The sequence below is a fragment of the Rana temporaria genome, chromosome 2 (assembly GCF_905171775.1).
Source record: "Rana temporaria chromosome 2, aRanTem1.1, whole genome shotgun sequence".
Lineage (NCBI taxonomy): Eukaryota > Metazoa > Chordata > Amphibia > Anura > Ranidae > Rana > Rana temporaria.
In genome coordinates, this window is record NC_053490.1 from 275,278,721 (window position 1) to 275,299,876 (window position 21,156).

The window sequence follows — 21,156 nt, forward strand, 5'->3', positions numbered from 1 at the left end:
CACACATACGACAACTATCACCACAGTTTAACGGAAATACACTATTTACAGTGTCTGGTTTAGCAGTTTTTTAAAGAAAAGTCTGTGACATGGCCAGCCAGGGAGGAAATAAAGTTAATTGTACAATAGCTTTCTTAAAGTGAGAAAAATTATTTTAGTTTTGGTTTAGAGCATATTGGAGTTACAATATAACAAAGAAATATATTTACAGAAAAAGTTATTACACAAGTAGACAGCAGCATAATAAACGGGATTAAAAAGGAAAGTGAAAGTGATTTTATTTAATTTATTTAATATTAATATTTAATTATTAATAATATAATTAATTAATATTTAATTTAAGTGAAAGCTGAAGGAGAAGGCACCGGACAGCGGGAGAAGAACCGGGGTGCGCAGAGTCAACACCGGAGAGCGGAGAAGATAGGAGAAGACCCCCCAGAGCGGAGAAGACCCCCCCGGAGAGCGGAGAAGACCCCCCGGAGAGCAGAAGACCCCCCGGAGAGCGGAAGAAGAAGCCCCCCTGCTAAAAGAGCTAAAGAAGACAGGGGGGGCCCCCGGAGCAGACTAATAAATTATTTTAAAAACCCTGTGTCGTGTGTTTATTAACTTTAACACTTTGCCTCCAGGTGAATGGGAAGGGGTACGATGTACCCCATATCCATTCACTTAGGGTGGGGGCCGGTATCTGGGGTCCCCCTTATTTGAGGGGGCTCCCAGATTCTGATAAGCCCCCTGCCCACAGACCCCGACAACCAACGGCCAAGGTTGTCAGGAAGAGGCCCTGTCCTTATCAACATGGGGACAGGGTGCTCTGGGGTGGGGGGGGCCCCGCAGTGCACCCCCCTGCCCCAGAGCACCCAACCCCCCCATGTTGAGGGCATGTGGCCTGGTACGGCTCAGGAGGGGGGGCGCTCGCTCGTCCCCACTCCTTTCCTAGCCGGCCGGGTAGCGTGCTTTGGATACGGGTCTGGTATGGATTGTAGGAGGACCCCCTACGTCGGTTTTTCGGCGTAGGGGGGGGTCTCCTTACAACCCATACCAGACCTAAGGGCCTGGTATGCTCCTGGGGGGTGAACCCATGTTGTTTTTTTATTTAAAAATTGGCGTGGAGTTCTCCCTCAGGAATGCATACCAAATCCCGACGCTAGAATTGGCGGGAATCCAAGTCGGATCTCCCGTCGCTTCTATGACGGCTTTGTCTCTATCGCGGCAAGCCAGCTCGGCGCTGGCTCCCGCGATGGGGCTCGTAGGTGGTCAATCTCGCCGAGAAAGGGAGCGAGATTGACACAATATCGCGGTCACCCACTGTATAACATTTTTTCCCCCTCAGTTTAGGCCGATACGTATTCTTCTACATATTTTTGGTAAAAATAATCGCAATAAGCGTTTATTGATTGGTTTGCGCAAAAGTTATAGCGTCTACAAAATAGAGGATAGTTTATGGCATTTTTATTAATATTTTTTTTTTGTGACTGCGACATTATGGCGGACACATCGTACACTTATGACACATTTGTGGGACCATTGTCATTTTCACAGCGAAAAGTGCTATAAAAATGCACTGATACTGTGAAAATGACAGTGAAGGGGTTAACCACTAAGGGGCACCAAGGGGTTAAGTGTGCCCTAAGGGAGTGATTTTTACTGTAGGGGGTGGGGCTGGACGTGTGACGTCACTGATCATCGTTCCCTATATCAGGGAACAGACGATCAGTGACACTGCCACAGAGAAGAACAGTAGTGTGTTTACACTCACCTCTCCCTGTTCTTCAGCTCCTGTGACCCGATTGCGGGACACCGGCGGTGATCGGGTTTGCGGGTCCCGCGGGCGCGGTCACGGAGCTTCGGACCGGCGCGCGCGACCCACGGCTGGGCTCTAAAAGGCGACATACCTGTATGTGCCTGTGCCCAGCCGTGCCATTATGCCAACGTATATCGGCGTTAGGCGGTCCTTAAGTGGTTAAGAAATAGGAAACAAATATATATATATATATATATATATATATATATATATATATATATATATAACATCAAAGTGATAATGAGTACATTCATTTATTTCTTTTAATCTCTCATAGATATAGCATGACTTATTTTAATACATTGAGCATCCAAAAAAACTGATAGAATAAAAATATATACACATATATACTTACATCTCACAACAAAAAAGTTGTATGCATGTAAGGGGGATCAGAAAAGACAAGCCAGGTAAGATAAAAAAAAGTCCCCCGAGGATCATTATGGGAAATTCAGCCCGGATATCTTACGCATGATGTAAGGGACCATAGACATATACATGTTTGGCCCTATGAAGGTAGTATTAACCACTTCCCGCCCGGTCAATAGCAAATTGACGTCCGGGAAGTGGTTCTGTTACCCTGACTCTACTGACGTCCTGCAGAATAACAGCCGCCACGCTTCCATGGGGGCGCGCATCACGGCGATCGGTGGTGCGGTGTGTCAGTCTGATACACCGCTACACCGTTCTCGGTAAAGAGCCTCTGACGGAAGCTCTTTACCACGTGATCAGCCATGTCCAATCACGGCTGATCACGATGTAAACAGGAAGAGCCATTGATCTACTCTTCCTCACTCGCGTCTGACAGACGCGAGTAGAGGAGACCCGATCAGCGGCTCTCCTGACAGGGGGGGTTCGCGTTGATTGTTCATCAGCGCAGCCCCCCCTCGGATGCCCGCCCAGGACCACCAGGGAAGCCTTCAACATGTGGATGGCCAGGTACATCCCCCATGGCCATCCACATGTTACAAAACATGCCCAACATATGCCAATCAGTGCCCACAAATGGGCACTGACTGGCACTATAGTAGCACATATAAACAGTGATGCCCAGCAATGCCACCCACCAGAGTAAGCAGTGCCACTCATCAGTGTCCCTCAGTGCCACCCATATGTATCCATCAATGCCACCCATAAGTGCCTATCAGCGCTGTCTATGAGTGCCCATCAGTGCCTATCAGTGCCGCCTATCAGTGCCCATTATCAGTGCCACCTCATTGGTGCCGCCTTATCAGTGCCCGTCAGTGAAGCCATATCAGTGCCCATCATTGAAGAAGAAAACGTATTTATTTACAAAAAAAAATGTACAGAAACAAATAAAAACGTTTTATTTTTGCAAAAAATAAAAATCGCAGAGGTGATCAAATACCACCAAAATAAAACTCTATTTGTGGAAACAAAATGATAAAACATTTGTTTGGGTACAGTGTTGCATGACCACACAATTGTCATTCAAATTGCAACCGCGCTGAAAGCTGAAAATTGGCTTGGGCAGGAAGGTGCGTAAGTGCCTGGTATTGAAGTGGTTAAAGTAATTGAGCACCATTGACTCCCACCGGACAGAACCCAACACCAAGGCTCACAGGGCTAGCACAAGACAAACCAGCACGTGATCTAAAAAAAAAAAGGAAAAAATAGGAAAATATAAACACGATGAGCTGAAGTATATCAAATCTCGTGGGTATATGTAACCCAACTGAGAGGAGAGAAAAACAAATATTTGTCATGTTTGAAGAGCATACGCTCGATATTTCCATACCTTGGGTTGAGAAGTTTGTCTGTGCCTAGATCGAGGCTGTGCAGCAATCTGTAAGCATCACAGCCGTGATTAAATAGGACACCAGATGTGATTGAGCCAATGAATTGGCTTCAAATTTTGTGCCAAAAGGGGAAGGGGGGTGGAACAGAGGAGGAGCCAGTGACTACCTGGACCAATCGATGGTCTGGAATGTCTCATCCACACCTAAAATCAGTCACCACCATCATCTTAGGCCGCCCTCATTGCGCGGTGACGTCAGACGTCGACGTGACCGACAGGACACGATGGGCAGAAGTGCCAGGGAAAATGGAAACCTCAGGACGCATGCACGCGAGGCACTGACGCGTCACCGCGGCAACCACCCAATACGGATCAGGAAAGCCATCCCATACAGGTGGCCACCAATCCAGCGAGAGCGGACACACTGTGGTCCGCCGTGTATCGCAGGAATGCATGCTCGAGAGAGAAACTCTCAGAAGCCTGGGAAGCGCCCTATGCACTCAATGAAGAGTGCTGCCCCAAGCAAACAATTGTCACCAGGGGCTCCCGCGTGCCGGGGAGCCTCGGTCGACCAGGCAGGGACGCCCAGTGGTTAAGGAGACAAGGTGCTCAAAAAATAAAAGGTACAATCAAGACCGGACATCAGGGCTGGATTTGTAGAAAAATGCCCACAATATGGAGGGTACAGATTCATCATTATACAAATGGCGTGTCAGCAGATCGGTCTTTTGGTATCTATGAGTAGAATAAAGAAACATATTACTATAAACAATGCGCTGCGCCGGTTCATGGCTTAATTGGTGCGCCGGATAAATCATTAATTAGGCGTATAAACCGGCGCAATGCAATAAATATGTAAAGCCGCCAAACTCCCTTTAGAAGTCTATGGTAGAAATCAAAAGTGCTCATTTTAATGGTTAATATGCAAGTTTTTTTCCTAAAAAGTATGTTGGGACCTGGGTCCTGCCCCAGGGGACATGTATCAATGCATTTTTTATTTTTTTAAATGGCCGTTTTTTCGGGAGCAGTGATGCTCTGCAGAGAACGGTGCGATGCTCTGCAGCCCTTGGAGAAAGGCGTAATGCTCTGCAGGTAAGGTATGATGCTCTGCAGCGAAAGGAACGATGCTCTGCAGCCCTGGGTGAAAGGAGCAATGCTCTGTAGCGAAATGTGCAATGCCCTGCAGCAAAAGGCGCAATGCTCTGCAGCCCTGGGCAAAAGGTGCAATGCTCTGCAGCCATGGGAAAAAGGCGTGATGCTCTGCAGGTAAGGTACGATGCTCTGCAGTGAAAGGCGTGATGCTCTGCAGCCCTGGGTGAAAGGAGCGATGTTCTGCAGGGAAAGGCGTGATGCTCTGCAGCGAAAGGTATGATGCTTTGTAGCGAAAGGTGCAATGCTCTGAGAAAAAGGTGCGATGTTCTGCAGCGAATGGTGCAATGCTCTGCAGCCCTGGGAAAAAGGCGTGACGCTCAGCAGGTAAGGTACAATGCTCTGCAGTGAAAGGCGTGATGCTCTGCAGCCCTGGGAGAAAGGTATGATGCTCTGCAGGTAAGATACGATGCTCTGCAGCCCTGGCTGAAAGGAGCGATTATCTGCAGGGAAAGGCGCGATGCTCTGCAGCCCTGGGAGAAAGGCATGATGCTCTGCAGGTAAGGTACGATGCTCTGCAGTGAAAGGCGCGATGCTCTGCAGCCCTGGGTAAAAGGAGCGATGTTCTGCAGGGAAAGGCGTGATACTCTGCAGAAAAAAGGCGCAATGCTCTGCAGCCCTGGGAGAAAGGTGCGACGTTCTGCAGGGAAAGGCACGATGCTCTGCAGCGAATGGTGCGATGCTCTGCAGCCCTGGGAGAAAGGCACAATGCTCTGCAGGTAAGGTACGATGCTCTGCAGCAAAAGGCATGATGCTCTGCAGGTAAGGTACAATGCTCTGCAGTGAAAGGCGCAATGCTCTGCAGCCCTGGGTGAAAGTAGCGATGTTCCGCAGCGAAAGGTGCGATGCTCTGCAGCAAAAGTTGCAATGCTCTCAGCCCTGGGAGAAAAGTGTGATGTTCTGCAGGGAAAGGTGCGATGCTCTGCAGCGAATGGTGCAATGCTCTGCAGCCCTGGGAGAAAGGCATGATGCTCTGCAGGTAAGGTACGATGCTCTGCAGTGAAAGGCGCAATGCTCTGCAGCCCTGGGTAAACGGTGCGATGTTCTGCAGGGAAAGGCGCAATGTTTTGCAGCGAACGGTGCAATGCTCTGCAGTGAAATACGCAATGCTCTGCAGCTCTGGGAGAAAGGTGCGATGTTCTGCAGCCGAGGCGTGATGCACTGCAGCGAATGGTGCGATGCTCTGCAGCACTGGGAGAAAGGCGCAATGCTCTGCAGCGAAAGGCGCAATGCTCTGCAGCGAAAGGCGCAATGCTCTGCAGCCCTGGGTGAAAGGAGCGATGTTCTGCAGGGAAAGGCGTGATGCTCTGCAGCGAAAGGTGCAATGCTCTGCAGCCCTGGGAGAAAGGTGCAATGTTTTGCAGGGAAAGGCACGATGCTCTGCAGACAACGGTGCGATGCTCTGCAACCCTTGGAGAAAGGTGTGATGCTCTGCAGCAAGGTACGATGCTCTGCAGTGAAAGGCGTGATGCTCTGAACCCTTGCGAGAAAGGTGTGATGCTCTGTAGCAAGCAAAAGGTGCGATGCTCTGCTCCCTGGGAGAAAGGTGTGATGTTCTGCAGGGAAAGGCGCGATGCTCTGCAGAAAATGGTTCGATGCTCTGAAACCCTGGGAGAAAGGCGTGATGCTCTGCAGGTAAGGTATAATGCTCTGCAGCTAAAGGCGCGATGCTCTGCAGCCCTGGGTGAAAGGAGCGATGTTCTGCAGAGAAAAGCGCGATGCTCTGCAGCGAAATGTGCGATGCTCTGCAACGAAAGGCGCAATGCTCTGCAGCCCTGGGAGAAAGGTGCAATGTTCTACAGGGAAAGGTGCGATCCTCTGCAGAAATGGTGCGATGCTCTGCAGTCCTGGGAAAAAGGTGTGATGCTCTGCAGCGAAAGGCGCGATGCTCTGCAGCCCTGGGAGAAAGGTGTGATGCTCTGCAGGTAAGGTACAATGCTCTGCAGTGAAAGGAGCGATGCTCTGCAGTCCTGGGTGAAAGGAGCGATGTTCTGCAGTGAAAGGCGCGATGCTCTGCAGTGAATGGTGCAGTGCTCTGCAGCTTAAGGCGCAATGCTCTGCAGCACTGAGAGAAAGGTGCGATGTTCTGCAGGGAAAGGCACGATGCTCAGCAGTGAATGGTGTGATGCTCTGCAACCCTGGGAGAAAGGCGTGATGCTCTGCAGTAAGGTGTGATGCTCTGCAGCGAAAGGCGCGATGCTCTGCAGTGAAAAGTGCAATGCTCTGCAGCAAAAGGCGCAATACTCTGCAGCCCTGGGAGAAAGGTGCGATGTTTTGCAGGGAAAGGCGCGATGCACTGCAGCGAATAGTGCGATGCTCTGCAGCCCTGGGAGAAAGGCGTGATGCTCTGCAGGTAAGGTACGATGCTCTGCAGTGAAAGGCGCGATGCTCTGCAGCCCTGGGAGAATGGTGCGATGTTCTGCAGGGAAAGGCGCGATGCTCTGCAGCGAATGGTGCGATGCTCTGCAGCCCTGGGTGAAAGGTGCGATGTTCTGCAGGTAAAGGCGTGATTCTCTGCAGTGAAAGGTGCGATGCTCTGCAGCCCTGGGAGAAACTGCACTATAAAAACTTCCACCATTAAGCCTGCCCCATCCTATTGCCCCTCATAGTTCTCTATCATAAATGATTAGTAATGGTGTGTCTGTCCCCTCCCCCGTCTCTGTATGTAATCAGAGATGAGATTCTCCAGCCCCTCCCCCAAACAACCATCACTGTGTAACCATGGCAACAGAACTGTCTCAGTGTCTTTATGACATCACAGCTCAGAGTGAATAAATAGCTGAGGGCCAGGGGTGCTCAGTGTGTGGAGCTCATTCAAGCTGTGAGAGTTGTAGAGGAAGCATCGCTTTTTTCTGCTCCTTGTTTTGCTTGTTTTTCTTGTGTTTCTCATATTTTCCAACAATGGGAAACTGCTTCACATTTTGCCGGCGCATCAATAATGATGATGATGATGACATTTACCACCAGTCATCTCCTGCCTGTCCCGCCTTGGCTAAGGCTGGGACCAGTAACATCAGAGCCTCCAATCCCATGGAGGATTCTTCAGGGTATTCAAGCCCCGCACATCCAGCTGAAACTGGATCCAATGACACCAACCTGATCATCAGTGTCATTTCAGGGTCTGGTAGCCCTTCCTGCCTCACCTCGGCTGAGGTGACTGCAGCCACCAATTCCATCGCTGGAGATGAGGACCACTACCAGTCATCTCCAAACCCCTCAGGGTGTCATAGCCCTGCCAGTCCCACCTTGGCTAAGGCTGGGACCAGTAACATCAGAGCCTCCAACCCCATGGAGGATTCTTCAGGGTATTCAAGCCCTGTACATCCAGCTGAGACTGGATCCAATGACACCAATCTCAGCATTGGTGTCATTTCAGGGTCTGGTAGCCCTTCCTGCCTCACCTCGGCTGAGGTGACTGCAGCCACCAATTCCATCGCTGGAGATGAGGACCACTACCAGTCATCTCCAAACCCCTCAGGGTGTCATAGCCCTGCATGTCCCGCCTTGGCTAAGGCTGGGACCAGTAACATCAGAGCCTCCAACCCCATGGAGGATTCTTCAGGGTATTCAAGCCCTGTACATCCAGCTGAGACTGGATCCAATGACACCAACCTGATCATCAGTGTCATTTCAGGGTCTGGTAGCCCTTCCTGCCTCACCTCGGCTGAGGTGACTGCAGCCACCAATTCCATCGCTGGAGATGAGGACCACTACCAGTCATCTCCAAACCCCTTAGGGTGTCATAGCCCTGCCTGTCCTGCCTTGGCTAAGGCTGGGACCAGTAACATCAGAGCCTCCAACCTGATGGAGGATTCTTCAGGGTATTCAAGCCCTGTACATCCAGCTGAGACTGGATCCAATGACACCAATCTCAGCATTGGTGTAATTTCAGGGTCTGGTAGCCCTTCCTGCCTCACCTCGGCTGAGGTGACTGCAGCCACCAATTCCATCGCTGGAGATGAGGACCACTACCAGTCATCTCCAAACCCCTCAGGGTGTCATAGCCCTGCCTGTCCTGCCTTGGCTAAGGCTGGGACCAGTAACATCAGAGCCTCCAACCCCATGGAGGATTCTTCAGGGTATTCAAGCCCTGCACATCCAGCTGAGACTGGATCCAATGACACCAACCTGATCATCAGTGTAATTTCAGGGTCTGGTAGCCCTTCCTGCCTCACCTCGGCTGAGGTGACTGCAGCCACCAATTCCATCGCTGGAGATGAGGACCACTACCAGTCATCTCCAAACCCCTCAGGGTGTCATAACCCTGCCAGTCCCACCTTGGCTAAGGCTGGGACCACCATCAGCACCTCCAGCATCACGGAGGTCCATTCACAGCCTGCAGCACATTGCAGCCCTGCATGCCCGGATGAAGATGGAACAGCCAACACCAACCTGGGCACAGAGTGTGTCCTTTCAGGACCTTGCATCCCTTCCCATCCTGGAACCCCTGACACTGCCCTAAGCATGGCGAGTGTCTTCTCAGGAACTTCCAACTCAGAGACTGAATCCACCGGAGACGACTCCACCGCACCAAGCGAGGACGTGAGAATAACGCTGTCAAGCTTCACATTGCACTGTGAGCTTGGAGAAGGAAGCTTTGGAAAGGTAAGTGCTCATTTACTCCCCGTTACTTCAATGACTAGCTCCACCCACAAAACACCCTTTCATCACCGAGGACCCCACTAATTGTTATCTTCTCTCTCATTCAGGTTGTTCTGGCGACTCACCGAAAGAGCCAGCAGAAAGTGGCCATCAAGTCAGTGATTAAGACTAGAAATACCTACGACCTTGACATAGAACGCTACGCCATGGAGAAGTCACAAGGATGCCCCTTTCTTATTCAGCTATATGCCGCCTTCCAAACCCCCCTCACCGCCTGCTTTGTGATGGAATACGCCAGCGAAGGGAGTTTAAGGGACTTCATCTGGAAATATTCACCAGTCGACAGCGACTACATCCAGTAACTTTCATTACGAAGTGAATTTCATTTATTTTAAATGTCATTTTGTTTCAATCTAACTTTTATTTTCTCTTTTACAGATTCCTTGTGGCAGAAATATCGTGTGGCCTGGAATTCCTTCACTATAATGGCATCCTTCATAGGTAAGTACTTGTATTGTATTGTAGACCATATACCCGTGTACAATGTGTCAGAGGAGGGCACATATATACATGGCTACCTAATGTCTTCCCACTTTACCAAGCAACTGATAGAAGAAGCTCATGGAAAACTTCTGTCACTAGCAGCACCGAGAATTGAAATATCAGTTGGCGGGAAAGTGATCCCTAAAATCTGTTTTAGAAATGTATAAAATGACACTTCCAGTCTTTCTCTTTGCAGGGACCTCAAGCCTGATAATATCCTGATGGATGAAGAAGGACATGTCCGCATTGCCGACTATGGACTGGCAGTAGCAGGTCTATGGGACGATGAAAGAAGCACCGGTGTGGCTGGAACCAGAGGATTCATGGCTCCGGAGGTTTGTAGATTTCTCCATACTCATCACTTATCTATTATTATTATTTATCTGACCAATGGACTTATTCATGTCTTTTCTTTGCTTTCGCAGGTTGTCAACAATGACTATTACCAGTTTGAACCGGACTGGTTTTCACTAGGAGTCATTATCTACATCTTGGCCACAAAGCATATGCCATTTGGGAGCATGACCTTTGATGAATACCGGAGAGAGGTGAACTTCAGCTATCCCGATTACCCCCCTGACATGGACCCGGACCTGGAGGACTTCATAAAAGGAGTAAGTAGGAGAACTTTTTTTACACTAAATAGTAACAGGAAAGGCGTCTGGGCATACTACTGCTGCTGCTCTAGGGGTATAATGTAGGTTTGCTGACAAGTCTGGTCATTGCCTTGACTGTTGGGTAGTTTGGCTTCTTTGTCCCCCGGTAAAGGTTCAGTTACACAACCATAGTAACACTTTATCATGGGACTGAGGGGGCAGAAGATGCCACATGGGGTAAATCACTGATATGCACATTTCATAATTCTATCAAAGCAGAACTCAAACAACTCATTTATGTTTGCATCCAGCACCTATACTGGTCTATATGTGAGTCTTCACACGCTAAGATGTCTATTGGGTTAAGGCCCGCCCAGGAGGAGACGCACAGCAGTCAGAGATCTTTCCTAATCTATACAGAGCAAAGTGATGTAACTTTTATTACTCATGTATACAAGTCCTCATAGATAACTAACTCTTCATTATTTTATAGCTGCTTTGCAAATATCCGGAGGAGAGACTGGGGATCAGTGAAGACATCCGATCCCACATCTACATGGAATCCATCGACTGGGAAGAAGTGGAGAAAGGGAACGCATTTCCCCCTTTCCAAGTGGACATGGTAAGTACCCAGATCCTAATGGGACGATATTACTATATATCTGACAGATTGGAGCAATGCTGTGTCCTTACAGATAATGTAGGGAACACAAACATAATCCAGCCTGCAGGAAAACCTTACAGACTAACCAGTCAATTGTTCCCTTTTCCATGAGAGAAGATAAGAACATAACTTTCTAGGCACCGGACACAATGGTGCACAGTTGGGAGTGAGTGGAAGTGAGATGGTACAATGGTACATGATACAATCTCTATGAGGTCTATGAGACGTCACCCATCGCCATGTGGTGGAAGTGATGGCCATAGACACATAGTCTGCTTCTAGATTGATGTCCCATCTGTCCTCTCACTACATGGAATTGAGGAAGAAGAGATCGGCTCTAATTTGTAATGGGAGAGCTGCTCATTATTAAACAATAAGTCCAGAGATCTATAAACATTGAATATGACGCATTGTGTTTTCTTTTTACAGCAGATGGACATGGATATAGACAACCGACTTTCTCCATCGGCTATAATGCCAAATACATCAAAGAAGCCAGGAGAGGAGATATACCTACCCGAGTTCACATACATCAACAGCATGTGGGCACGCATGTGAATCTGCATTAGACAACGACATCGTCCTGCGAAGATTCAGAAGAAACTATTCTACGCATTTTAGACAATTTGTTAACATCACAGATTTGTTACCACCATTGTTTACACCACAGATGGCTGATCCAGGGAGTAATCCGATCGCCTTCGGGGGTCAGGAAGGAATTTTTGCCCTGTTGGAGCAAATTATACCATGCTTCATACGGGTTTTTCGCCTTCCTCTGGATCTACAGGCGAGTTCCATACTGTACAATCAGCTGTACTTACCTCCCAGGGTGATGAACTGTTAGTGGCCAAGAAGCCTGTGTAGTGGTCCGGGGATTTGTAATCCTCACTCTTCTCCATCTATCTGAAGAGTGGGGATTTCAAAGCTACTACACAGGCCATGTGCCCACTGACAGCTCACCCCAGATGGGTGTTGTGGAATTCACCTGTAAAACAAGCCATCAATTCTTATACATACAGAAGAAACCACCAAGAACTTGTGTCCTGCACCTACAGCGTCTCCTTGTTGATAGAAACCATCAAGCTTTGTGTCCTGTGTCACCCACCAAGAATTTATTCCCTGTAGGTGCAGCGTTTTTATACTGGAACCGCTAAGCTATGCTCTGTATGTAAAGAATAAAAAAATAAAAAAAAAATAAAAAATAAATTAAAAAAAACTGGCCAGAGAGGGATTACTTTGACGCAGTTGGCCGGCTTAAACATGTATTGCGATATATATGTGAACCAAAAATCCCTCATTTTATGCAAAGTTTGTTTGATATGGAAAGGGTGTATATCAATGTGCAGAGCATTGATTTATAGATTATTTTCTCCCAACACAACGCACAACGCAAAGTCGCTTGTTGTGGCGCACTGCAGATTTTGGAAATATTCTGGAACAAGATGGATCAAGTTTGTGGCAGAAGAGGGGAGAAGGTGATCTTTATTTATATTGGCCACATTGTTTACTAGGAGCAATAATGGCATTTTATTCAGATTTAATGTGAGGCTCTCATTAAAGATATATCCTTTAGTACACATTCAAACAACGAGTTTGAGAAGAAAAATGAGGTGTGTGAAATGTGCTGCCAAGAGGGCACGGGGGGTACATCACTGGTGTCAGTGAGAATAAAATAAATAAAATAAATCCCATCATTGTGTCAGTGGGATAAAATAAGTCCCATCACTGGTGTCAGTAGAAGAAAATAAGCCCATCATTGGTGACAATGAGAATAAACTAAGTGCCATCAGGCCCGGACTGGCCATAGGACAGACCGGGCATATGCCCGGTGGGCTGCGACCATGTCCAGGCCGCATAGCTGTATGTTAGCGGCCTGGTTGGGATTAACTTGGGCCGCGGCTGCCGCTCACCTACCGCTATGCGGCCATGCCCGTGTCACTGTCTTCTCTGGCGCATGGGCTGAGCTGTGTGTCTCTCTCACACACAGATCAGCCTCAGAGCCAACAGGAACAGTTCTGCTCTCTGCTCTAGGATGGACTGCTCCTCCTCTTCCCGCCCCTCTTCTGTGTCTGACACGCCCACACACTTGGCGGAGATGTAAAGGAAGCAAACAGCCTCTGCCTGAGCCTCCATTCCTGGGGTGAGTAAGATCATCCTCTCTCTCCTGCCTCCCAGTGTGTAAAATGGATTTAAGGGGTGCTCTGTGGACTCTGATGCAAGAGGGGAGGCTTTGATGACCAGAGACCCCCTTACATCAGAAACTCTGATTCAGAGTTCCCCTTGCACACATTCTCCCTATAGGCTGGGTTCACACTTGTGCGATGTGGGAACCCTGCGAATCCACTGCGGGTTCCCGCATCGCACATGACTCGCACGGCAGCTTACACTGCCATATGCGAACTGCTGGGGAGTGTCATACAATGTTAACGACACCTTCATTTCAGCTTGCATATCGCACTGCGAACTGACGGTTCGGACATGAATCGGATCGCATGGGTGTGAACACCCATGCGATCCGATTCTGGTGTGGACCAAAAAAAGGGTCCTGTGCGTGTTTGATCCGAATAGGATGCAATATTAGCCATACTATCTGTATGGCTGAAATCGCATTGCACGGACATCACATGTGATTTGCAGAGCAGTGCGAATCACATGCGATATCGCACAGCGCACTAGTATACAGATAGTATGGCTGACATTGCATCACACAGGACCCTTTTTTTGTCCACACCAGAATCGGATCACATGGATGTTCACAACCATGCGATCCGATTCATGTCCGAACTGTCAGTTCGCAGTGCGATATGCAAGCTGGATTCACAGGGTTCCCGCATTGCACAAGTGTTAACCCAGCCTAAATAAGGGTTCCCATTTACATTAGAGTCCACAGAGCTCCCCCTTACAGTAAGTGGAAATTCTGTAGACTCTAAGAGGGGTCTGTGTGGACTCTGATGTAAGGGGTCTCTGTGCGGACTCTGATGTAAGGGGGGTCTGTATGGACTCTGATGTAAGGTGTGTCTGTACAGACTGTGATGTAAGGGGGGTCTGTGCGGACTCTGATGTAAGGGGGGGTCTGTGCGGACTCTGATGTAATGGGGTCTGTGCGGACTCTGATGTAAGGGGGGTCTGTGCGGACTCAGATGTAAGGGGGTCTGTGCAGACTGTTATGTAAGGGGGGTCTGTGCAGACTCTGATGTAAGGGAGTCTGTGCGGACTCTGATGTAAGGGGGGTCTGTGCGGACTCTGATGAAAGGGGGCTCTGATGTAAGGGGTGTCTGTGCGGACCCTGACATAAGGGGGGTCTGTGCGGACTCTGATGTAAGGGGCTCTGATGTAAGGGGTGTCTGTGAAGACTCTGATGTAAGGAGGATCTGTGCAGGCTCTGATGTAAGGGGGCTCTGACGTAAGGGGTGTCTGTGCGGACTCTGATGTAAGGGGGGTCTGTGCGGACTCTGATGTAAGAGGGCTCTGATGTAAGGGGTGTCTGTGCGGACTCTGACGTAAGGGGGGTCTGTGTGGACTCTGATATATGGGGGGTCTGTGCAGACTCTGATGTAAGGGGGGTCTGTGCAGACTCTGATGTAAGGGGGGTCTGTGCAGACTCTGATGTAAGGGGGGCCTGTGCAGACTCTGATGTAAGGGGGTCTGTGCAGACTCTGATGTAAGGGGGGTCTGTGCAGACTCTGATGTAAGGGGGGTCTGTGCAGACTCTGATGTAAGGGGGGTCTGTGCAGACTCTGATGTAAGGGGGGCCTGTGCAGACTCTGATGTAAGGGGGGCCTGTGCAGACTCTGATGTAAGGGGGCAGGAGGAGCTGGAGAACTGCACAGTGAGCAGAGAGTAAAAGGGGGCACTGTGATTAAAGAGAAAAGGGGGGTAATTGCAGGGGCACTGTAATATAAAGGGGCCTACCTGTAAAGGGGCACTGTAATCATTACAGTGCCACTTTACAGTGCTGTCCCCAATATATCACAGTGTCCCCGCACATTGCAGTGTGGAGGACACTGACACCAGTCACCCCTGCAAAGACACCGAAAAATGGGCTTGCTCAGTCTTAAATGCCCGGACCTATTTTTTGTCCCAGTCAGGGCCTGAGTGCCATCATTGGTGACAGGAAGATAAAGTACACTCCATCATTGGTGTCAGGGGGATAAAGTACACTCCGTCATTGGTGTCGGGGGATAAAGTACACTCCATCATTGGTGTCAGGGGGATAAAGTACACTCCATCATTGGTGTCAGGGGGATAAAGTACACTCCATCATTGGTGTCAGGGGGATAAAGTACACTCCATCATTGGTGTCAGGGGGATAAGGTACACTCCATCATTGGTGTCAGGGGGATAAGGTACACTCCATCATTGGTGTCAGGGGGATAAGGTACACTCCATCATTGGTGTCAGGGGGATAAGGTACACTCCATCATTGGTGTCAGGGGGATAAAGTACACTCCATCATTGGTGTCAGGGGGATAAAGTACACTCCATCATTGGTGTCAGGGGAATAAAGCACACTCCATCATTGGTGTCAGGAGGATAAAGTACACTCCATCATTGGTGTCAGGGGGATAAAGTACACTCCATCATTGGTGTCAGGGAGATAAAGTACACTCCATGATTGGTGTCAGGGGGATAAAGTACACTCCATCATTGGTGTCAGGGGGATAAAGTACACTCCATTATTGGTGTCAGGGGGATAAAGTACACTCCATCATTGGTGTCAGGGGGATAAAGTACACTCCATTATTGGTGTCAGGGGGATAAAGTACACTCCATCATTGGTGTCAGGGGGATAAGGTACACTCCATCATTGGTGTCAGGGGGATAAAGTACACTCCATCATTGGTGTCAGGGGGATAAAGTACACTCCATCATTGGTGTCAGGGGGATAAAGTACACTCCATCATTGGTGTCAGGGGGATAAAGTACACTCCATCATTGGTGTCAGGGGGATAAAGTACACTCCATCATTGGTGTCAGGGGGATAAAGTACACTCCATCATTGGTGTCAGGGGGATAAAGTACACTCCATCATTGGTGTCAGGGGGATAAAGTACACTCCATCATTGGTGTCAGGGGGATAAAGTACACTCCATCATTGGTGTCAGGGGGATAAAGTACACTCCATCATTGGTGTCAGGGGGATAAAGTACACTCCATCATTGGTGTCAGGGGGATAAAGTACACTCCATCATTGGTGTCAGGGGGATAAAGCACACTCCATCATTGGTGTCAGGGGGATAAAGCACACTCCATCATTGGTGTCAGGGGGATAAAGCACACTCCATCATTGGTGTCAGGGGGATAAAGTACACTCCATCATTGGTGTCAGGAGGATAAAGTACACTCCATCATTGGTGTCAGGGGGATAAAGTACACTCCATCATTGGTGTCAGGGGGATAAAGCACACTCCATCATTGGTGTCAGGAGGATAAAGTACACTCCATCATTGGTGTCAGGGGGATAAAGTACACTCCGTCATTGGTGTCAGGGAGATAAAGCACACTCCATCATTGGTGTCAGGGGGATAAAGTACACTCCATCATTGGTGTCAGGGGGATAAAGTACACTCCATCATTGGTGCCAGGGGGATAAAGTACACTCCATTATTGGTGTCAGGGGGATAAAGTACACTCCATCATTGGTGTCAGGAGATAAAGTACACTCCATCATTGGTGTCAGGGGGATAAAGTACACTCCATCATTGGTGTCAGGGGGATAAAGTACACTCCATCATTGGTGTCAGGGGGATAAAGTACACTCCATCATTGGTGTCAGGGGGGATAAAGTACACTCCATCATTGGTGTCAGGGGGATAAAGTACACTCCATCATTGGTGTCAGGGGGATAAAGTACACTCCATCATTGGTGTCAGGGGGATAAAGTACACTCCATCATTGGTGTCAGGGGGATAAAGCACACTCCATCATTGGTGTCAGGGGGATAAAGCACACTCCATCATTGGTGTCAGGGGGATAAAGTACACTCCATCATTGGTGTCAGGGGGATAAAGTACACTCCATCATTGGTGTCAGGGGGATAAAGTACACTCCATCATTGGCAAATGTAAATCCACAACCGCTGGAGGGCCCCAGGTTGCCTACCCCTGTGATAAACAGAGGGTGGAGAGAACGGAACAGATTGGGGGGAGGGGGGCACCCAGAAGAAGACAAACTATGACTGGGGTAGGAATGGAAAGATGAGCGCACACCTAACCTCTAATGCCATGACTTCTGGGGTGGGGACCGCTCATCCAACTGGTGAAAGACAAAATCCCTGTGCACTGGTCATAGACACATACCTTTGCTGGTCTCAGGCTCTCCTCCTCCTACATGATATGGAGATGGAGAAGTGGCAGACAACTGGGTCCCCTGGCTTTTCTCCTAGGCTAGCTTTGTATCCAATGTGACAGTTCAGGAAGAGGAAGGAGGCGTTTCCAGGGCGACTCACAGCATGTTATTGGCTGAGGAAGGAGGAGGGGTAACTCCAGTAGCCCCTCCTCTGTGCTTGAACACAGGTATAGCCTGCACTGTGAATGTTCTGGTGTTTGGATACCCAGACAGATGCCCAATGGATGGGGGTGCTTAAAGAAATGTTGAAGGTGGTATAGCACCCCCCATCCTGGTGCCTCCACTGAATGGAACATAAGTGTGGGACATCACGGCACCCGTAGTCCATCGATCACTTCCTCCAGCCCTGTAACTGAATGTCCATACCTCTGTATAGACCTGCAGCTGGAGGAATAGTCTGCAGGAAGCTGCGCATTGCACCCGCCATCCACTGATCCTGATTGTAATGCTTTTCAGGCTCAAATACTAAAATAAAATAAATGCACATTTTTTTCATCAGTGTGGGTGTGTTCAATGTTTTTTTCCAAAGGTAGAATTAAGATAAACTGTCGGTGTAAGTAGACTAATAAAGTTATGAAGAAATACTTTGTGGGGCGGTACAGAAATATAGTATAATCAGAGTATACATAGATTCTCTTAAAGTGACCCTGTCACCACTACAATGGCACAGCTGATAACAATGTATTGTAGGTAATCATAACATTCATTGGCCCAGATTCAGGTAGATTTGCCCATTACTTACACATGAGCCGCTCAGCTGAATTTCTCTGCGCTGGAGCAATTTTGCCAAATTGCCACCTGATTCAGGAATCGTTTGTTCAGTTAATTTGCTCCTGTTTAAGGCAAAGCTGAGGGCGCAAGGCCGTGCAAGTCAAAGTGGGTGTGCCCCTATGTAAATGAGGAATTTTCGGCTCAGCAGAGGTTTGCGCCGGGCGCGCGCATGCGCAGTTAGAGCGCTGCCGTCTGCGCATGCGTCAAACTGCGCCTAGCATAATTTCAGGGCAAATCCTGCTCAGCTGCTTGCACTGAGCAAATAAATAGGAGCAGACTTGCGCAGGTTCTTTGCTGAATTTCATCCTGCTTTTTCCTACCCCCCCTGAGCAAGGAAATTCAGCCCATTTGCAAGACATGGCACCTCCCAAAGGGACCAAAAAAAGGAAGGCCAACTTCGTGGCTGCGGAGATGGACATCCTGATTGCTGCACTCCAGCAGCATAAGGAAGTCCTATATGGTGCCCAGCGGGCAAACACCACCATTGCCCAAAGGAGGGCTATATATGAAGCCATTGCCCTGGACATCAATGCCCTGGGTAATGAAGTGCGTACCTGGATGACATCCAGAAAAAGCTCAACGATATGAGGCGCAGGGTCCGGGATAAGCTGGCCCTTATCAGGAAGCATACCGGTGGCACGGGAGGTGGGCCGCGATGTATGATCCGGCTCAATCAGGAGGAGCAGCTTATTGCACAAACGTTTGTGCAGGAGCAGGTGGAGGGACTTGAAGGGTTCGACTCCACTGTTGGGAACTTGGGGACTGGTAAGTTATTTTCCTTTCATATCTGCTGTGCATCATGGGAGGGGGTACAAATGAACATATTTGTGGGTAGAAGTGAAGATGTAAGTATTATTTTTCTTTCATATCTGCTGTGCATCATGGGAGGGGGTACAAGTGAACATGTGAGAAGTGTGTTGCACCAGCAAAATATTTCGTTTTGGTGTCATCCACAGGTGGTGATGATGATGATGATGAAGCTGGGCCGTCTTCGGCTGCGGCTCGACCCAGCCCATCCAGACCAGAGCCAGGGGTCCAGTCAGGCCCCATGGACATTCTGGCTATGCTGGTCCAGGAGGACATCATACCGGGGCCAAGTATGGAGGAGGAAGTGGTATTGGAGGAGGATACCTGTTTCCTTATCCAGGAGGACTCTGGCTCCCTCCAGGAGGAGACCACCATCCCTGACCAACCCACCACCCCCCCGCCCAGCACGTCATCCCCCTCCAGGGCAAGCCCCTCCCTTGTGGACCCCTCCCCTTCTCCCTCTGTCCGTGGCCGAGCCTCTCCTCCCAGGAAGGCTCTCTCAAAAACGAGGCATATACCCTCCACCCTCCGTGACGGTCTGCTGGAGGAGCAGGCCCTACAGACCCGCCATATAGGGGCCATGGTGGGAGAGGTGCGTCGTCTGGCGGACAGCATGGCATCCACCTCCACCTCTATGCAGCATGCCCTCACCCTGCATGCGGACCGGGACAAACATGTCGCACAGAGCCTGGGGGAAATTAGTGGCAACTCTAAGGCCATAGTCACCTGCTTGGTGGCTCAGGAGACCACACCAGCTTTGTTAAGCAGGATGACAGCTGCGGTGGAGGCCAATACCGCTGCTGTGCAGGCCAACACTGCTGCAGTGCAGGAGGAGGCGAGAGTTACCCGCCGGCATCAGCGGGATACCACCACCCGCCAAATGAGGATGTTGGCCCAGACCAACAAAATCCTCGCCCGCCTGGCCAACGCCATGGAGGGCATGCAGCCACCACCTGCACGGAGTGTGGAAGTAGGGGTTGATGCTCCTCCCCCCCCCCCCCCCCCCCCCCCCCCCCCCTCAATCCCCACCCCATGCCTCCTCTGCACCACAGAGATTGAGGAGCCGGAGCCGGGGCACCCTTGGCCCAAAGAAAAAAAACAAAAAATAATTTTATGTCTACATTTTTTTTCCCCACAGAATATGATTTTTTGATTATTTTTATATATGCTCAGGATATGAGTTTCTATTTTTTTTATATGCTCAGGATATGAGTTTTTATATTTATTTGTAGTCCCTACACACGGTGAGGAGTGTATACTACAGTGTGACTGGTGTGTGAATGGGGGGGGGGTGGCACTCCTGCTGGAAAAGGGGTGTCACCCTCTGCCATGTGAAAGGTGTATGAATGGACAGCAACATAATTGGAGCCTTGACGCGGCGTTGCTGCTCCCTAATACCATGGAGTATTGTTGGGTCTAATCCAATTTGGGGTGCATGTGTCGTGTGTGTGCTAGGGACTACAGTGGTGTACATACATGCATTATACTTGTGACAAGATCAGGGTGTGTTTAATGTGCAAAGAGACGTTCCACAAGACCATTCCGGATTGCTCTTCCCTCAGAAGATCCGGTAGTGTTTCTTGGGGGGGGGGGGGTTGCGTGGTTTCGGGGGTAAGGTCATTGCGTAGCTCAATGTGCATGCCCCTTCTTAGAGCTAAATTGTGGAGAATACTACATGCCCCTACGATTTGGCATACAAAGTTGGGTGAATACAATAGGGTCCCCCCTGATTTATCCAGACATCTGAATCGAGATTTAAGAATGCCAAATGTGCGCTCCACCACCGCACGGGTACGTGCATGGGCTTCGTTATATCTTTCCTCTCCTGGTGTTTGAGGGTTACGAAATGGGGTCATCATGTGAGGTCCCAGGGCATATGCAGAGTCACCTGGAAGGGAAAAGACAGGAGAATGTTAGTCGTGCATGTGCCCCTTGTGATGTGTGCATCATGGGGGGAGGGGCAGTCATACCTGACACCCATGTCACTCACCAATCAGCCAGCTGTCTCCATACATGTTCTGGTCAAACTCGGTTGGGATGGGGCTGTGTCGGTAAATAAAACTGTCATGGCTTGACCCTGGGTGTTTGGCACGGACATGCCATATGAGGCCATGTG

General features: G+C 49.4%; 1 protein-coding gene across 1 annotated transcript; it reads left to right on the plus strand.

Moving 5' to 3' along the window:
- Positions 1-7,610: 7,610 nt before the first annotated feature.
- Positions 7,611-11,672, plus strand: LOC120928281 (protein kinase C-like). Its single transcript, XM_040339381.1, has 7 exons — positions 7,611-9,314; positions 9,419-9,669; positions 9,750-9,812; positions 10,051-10,189; positions 10,280-10,468; positions 10,944-11,072; positions 11,544-11,672. The coding sequence occupies exons 1-7, from the start codon at positions 7,611-7,613 to the stop codon at positions 11,670-11,672; spliced, it is 2,604 nt and encodes an 867-aa protein (XP_040195315.1).
- The last annotated feature ends 9,484 nt before the right edge of the window (positions 11,673-21,156 follow it).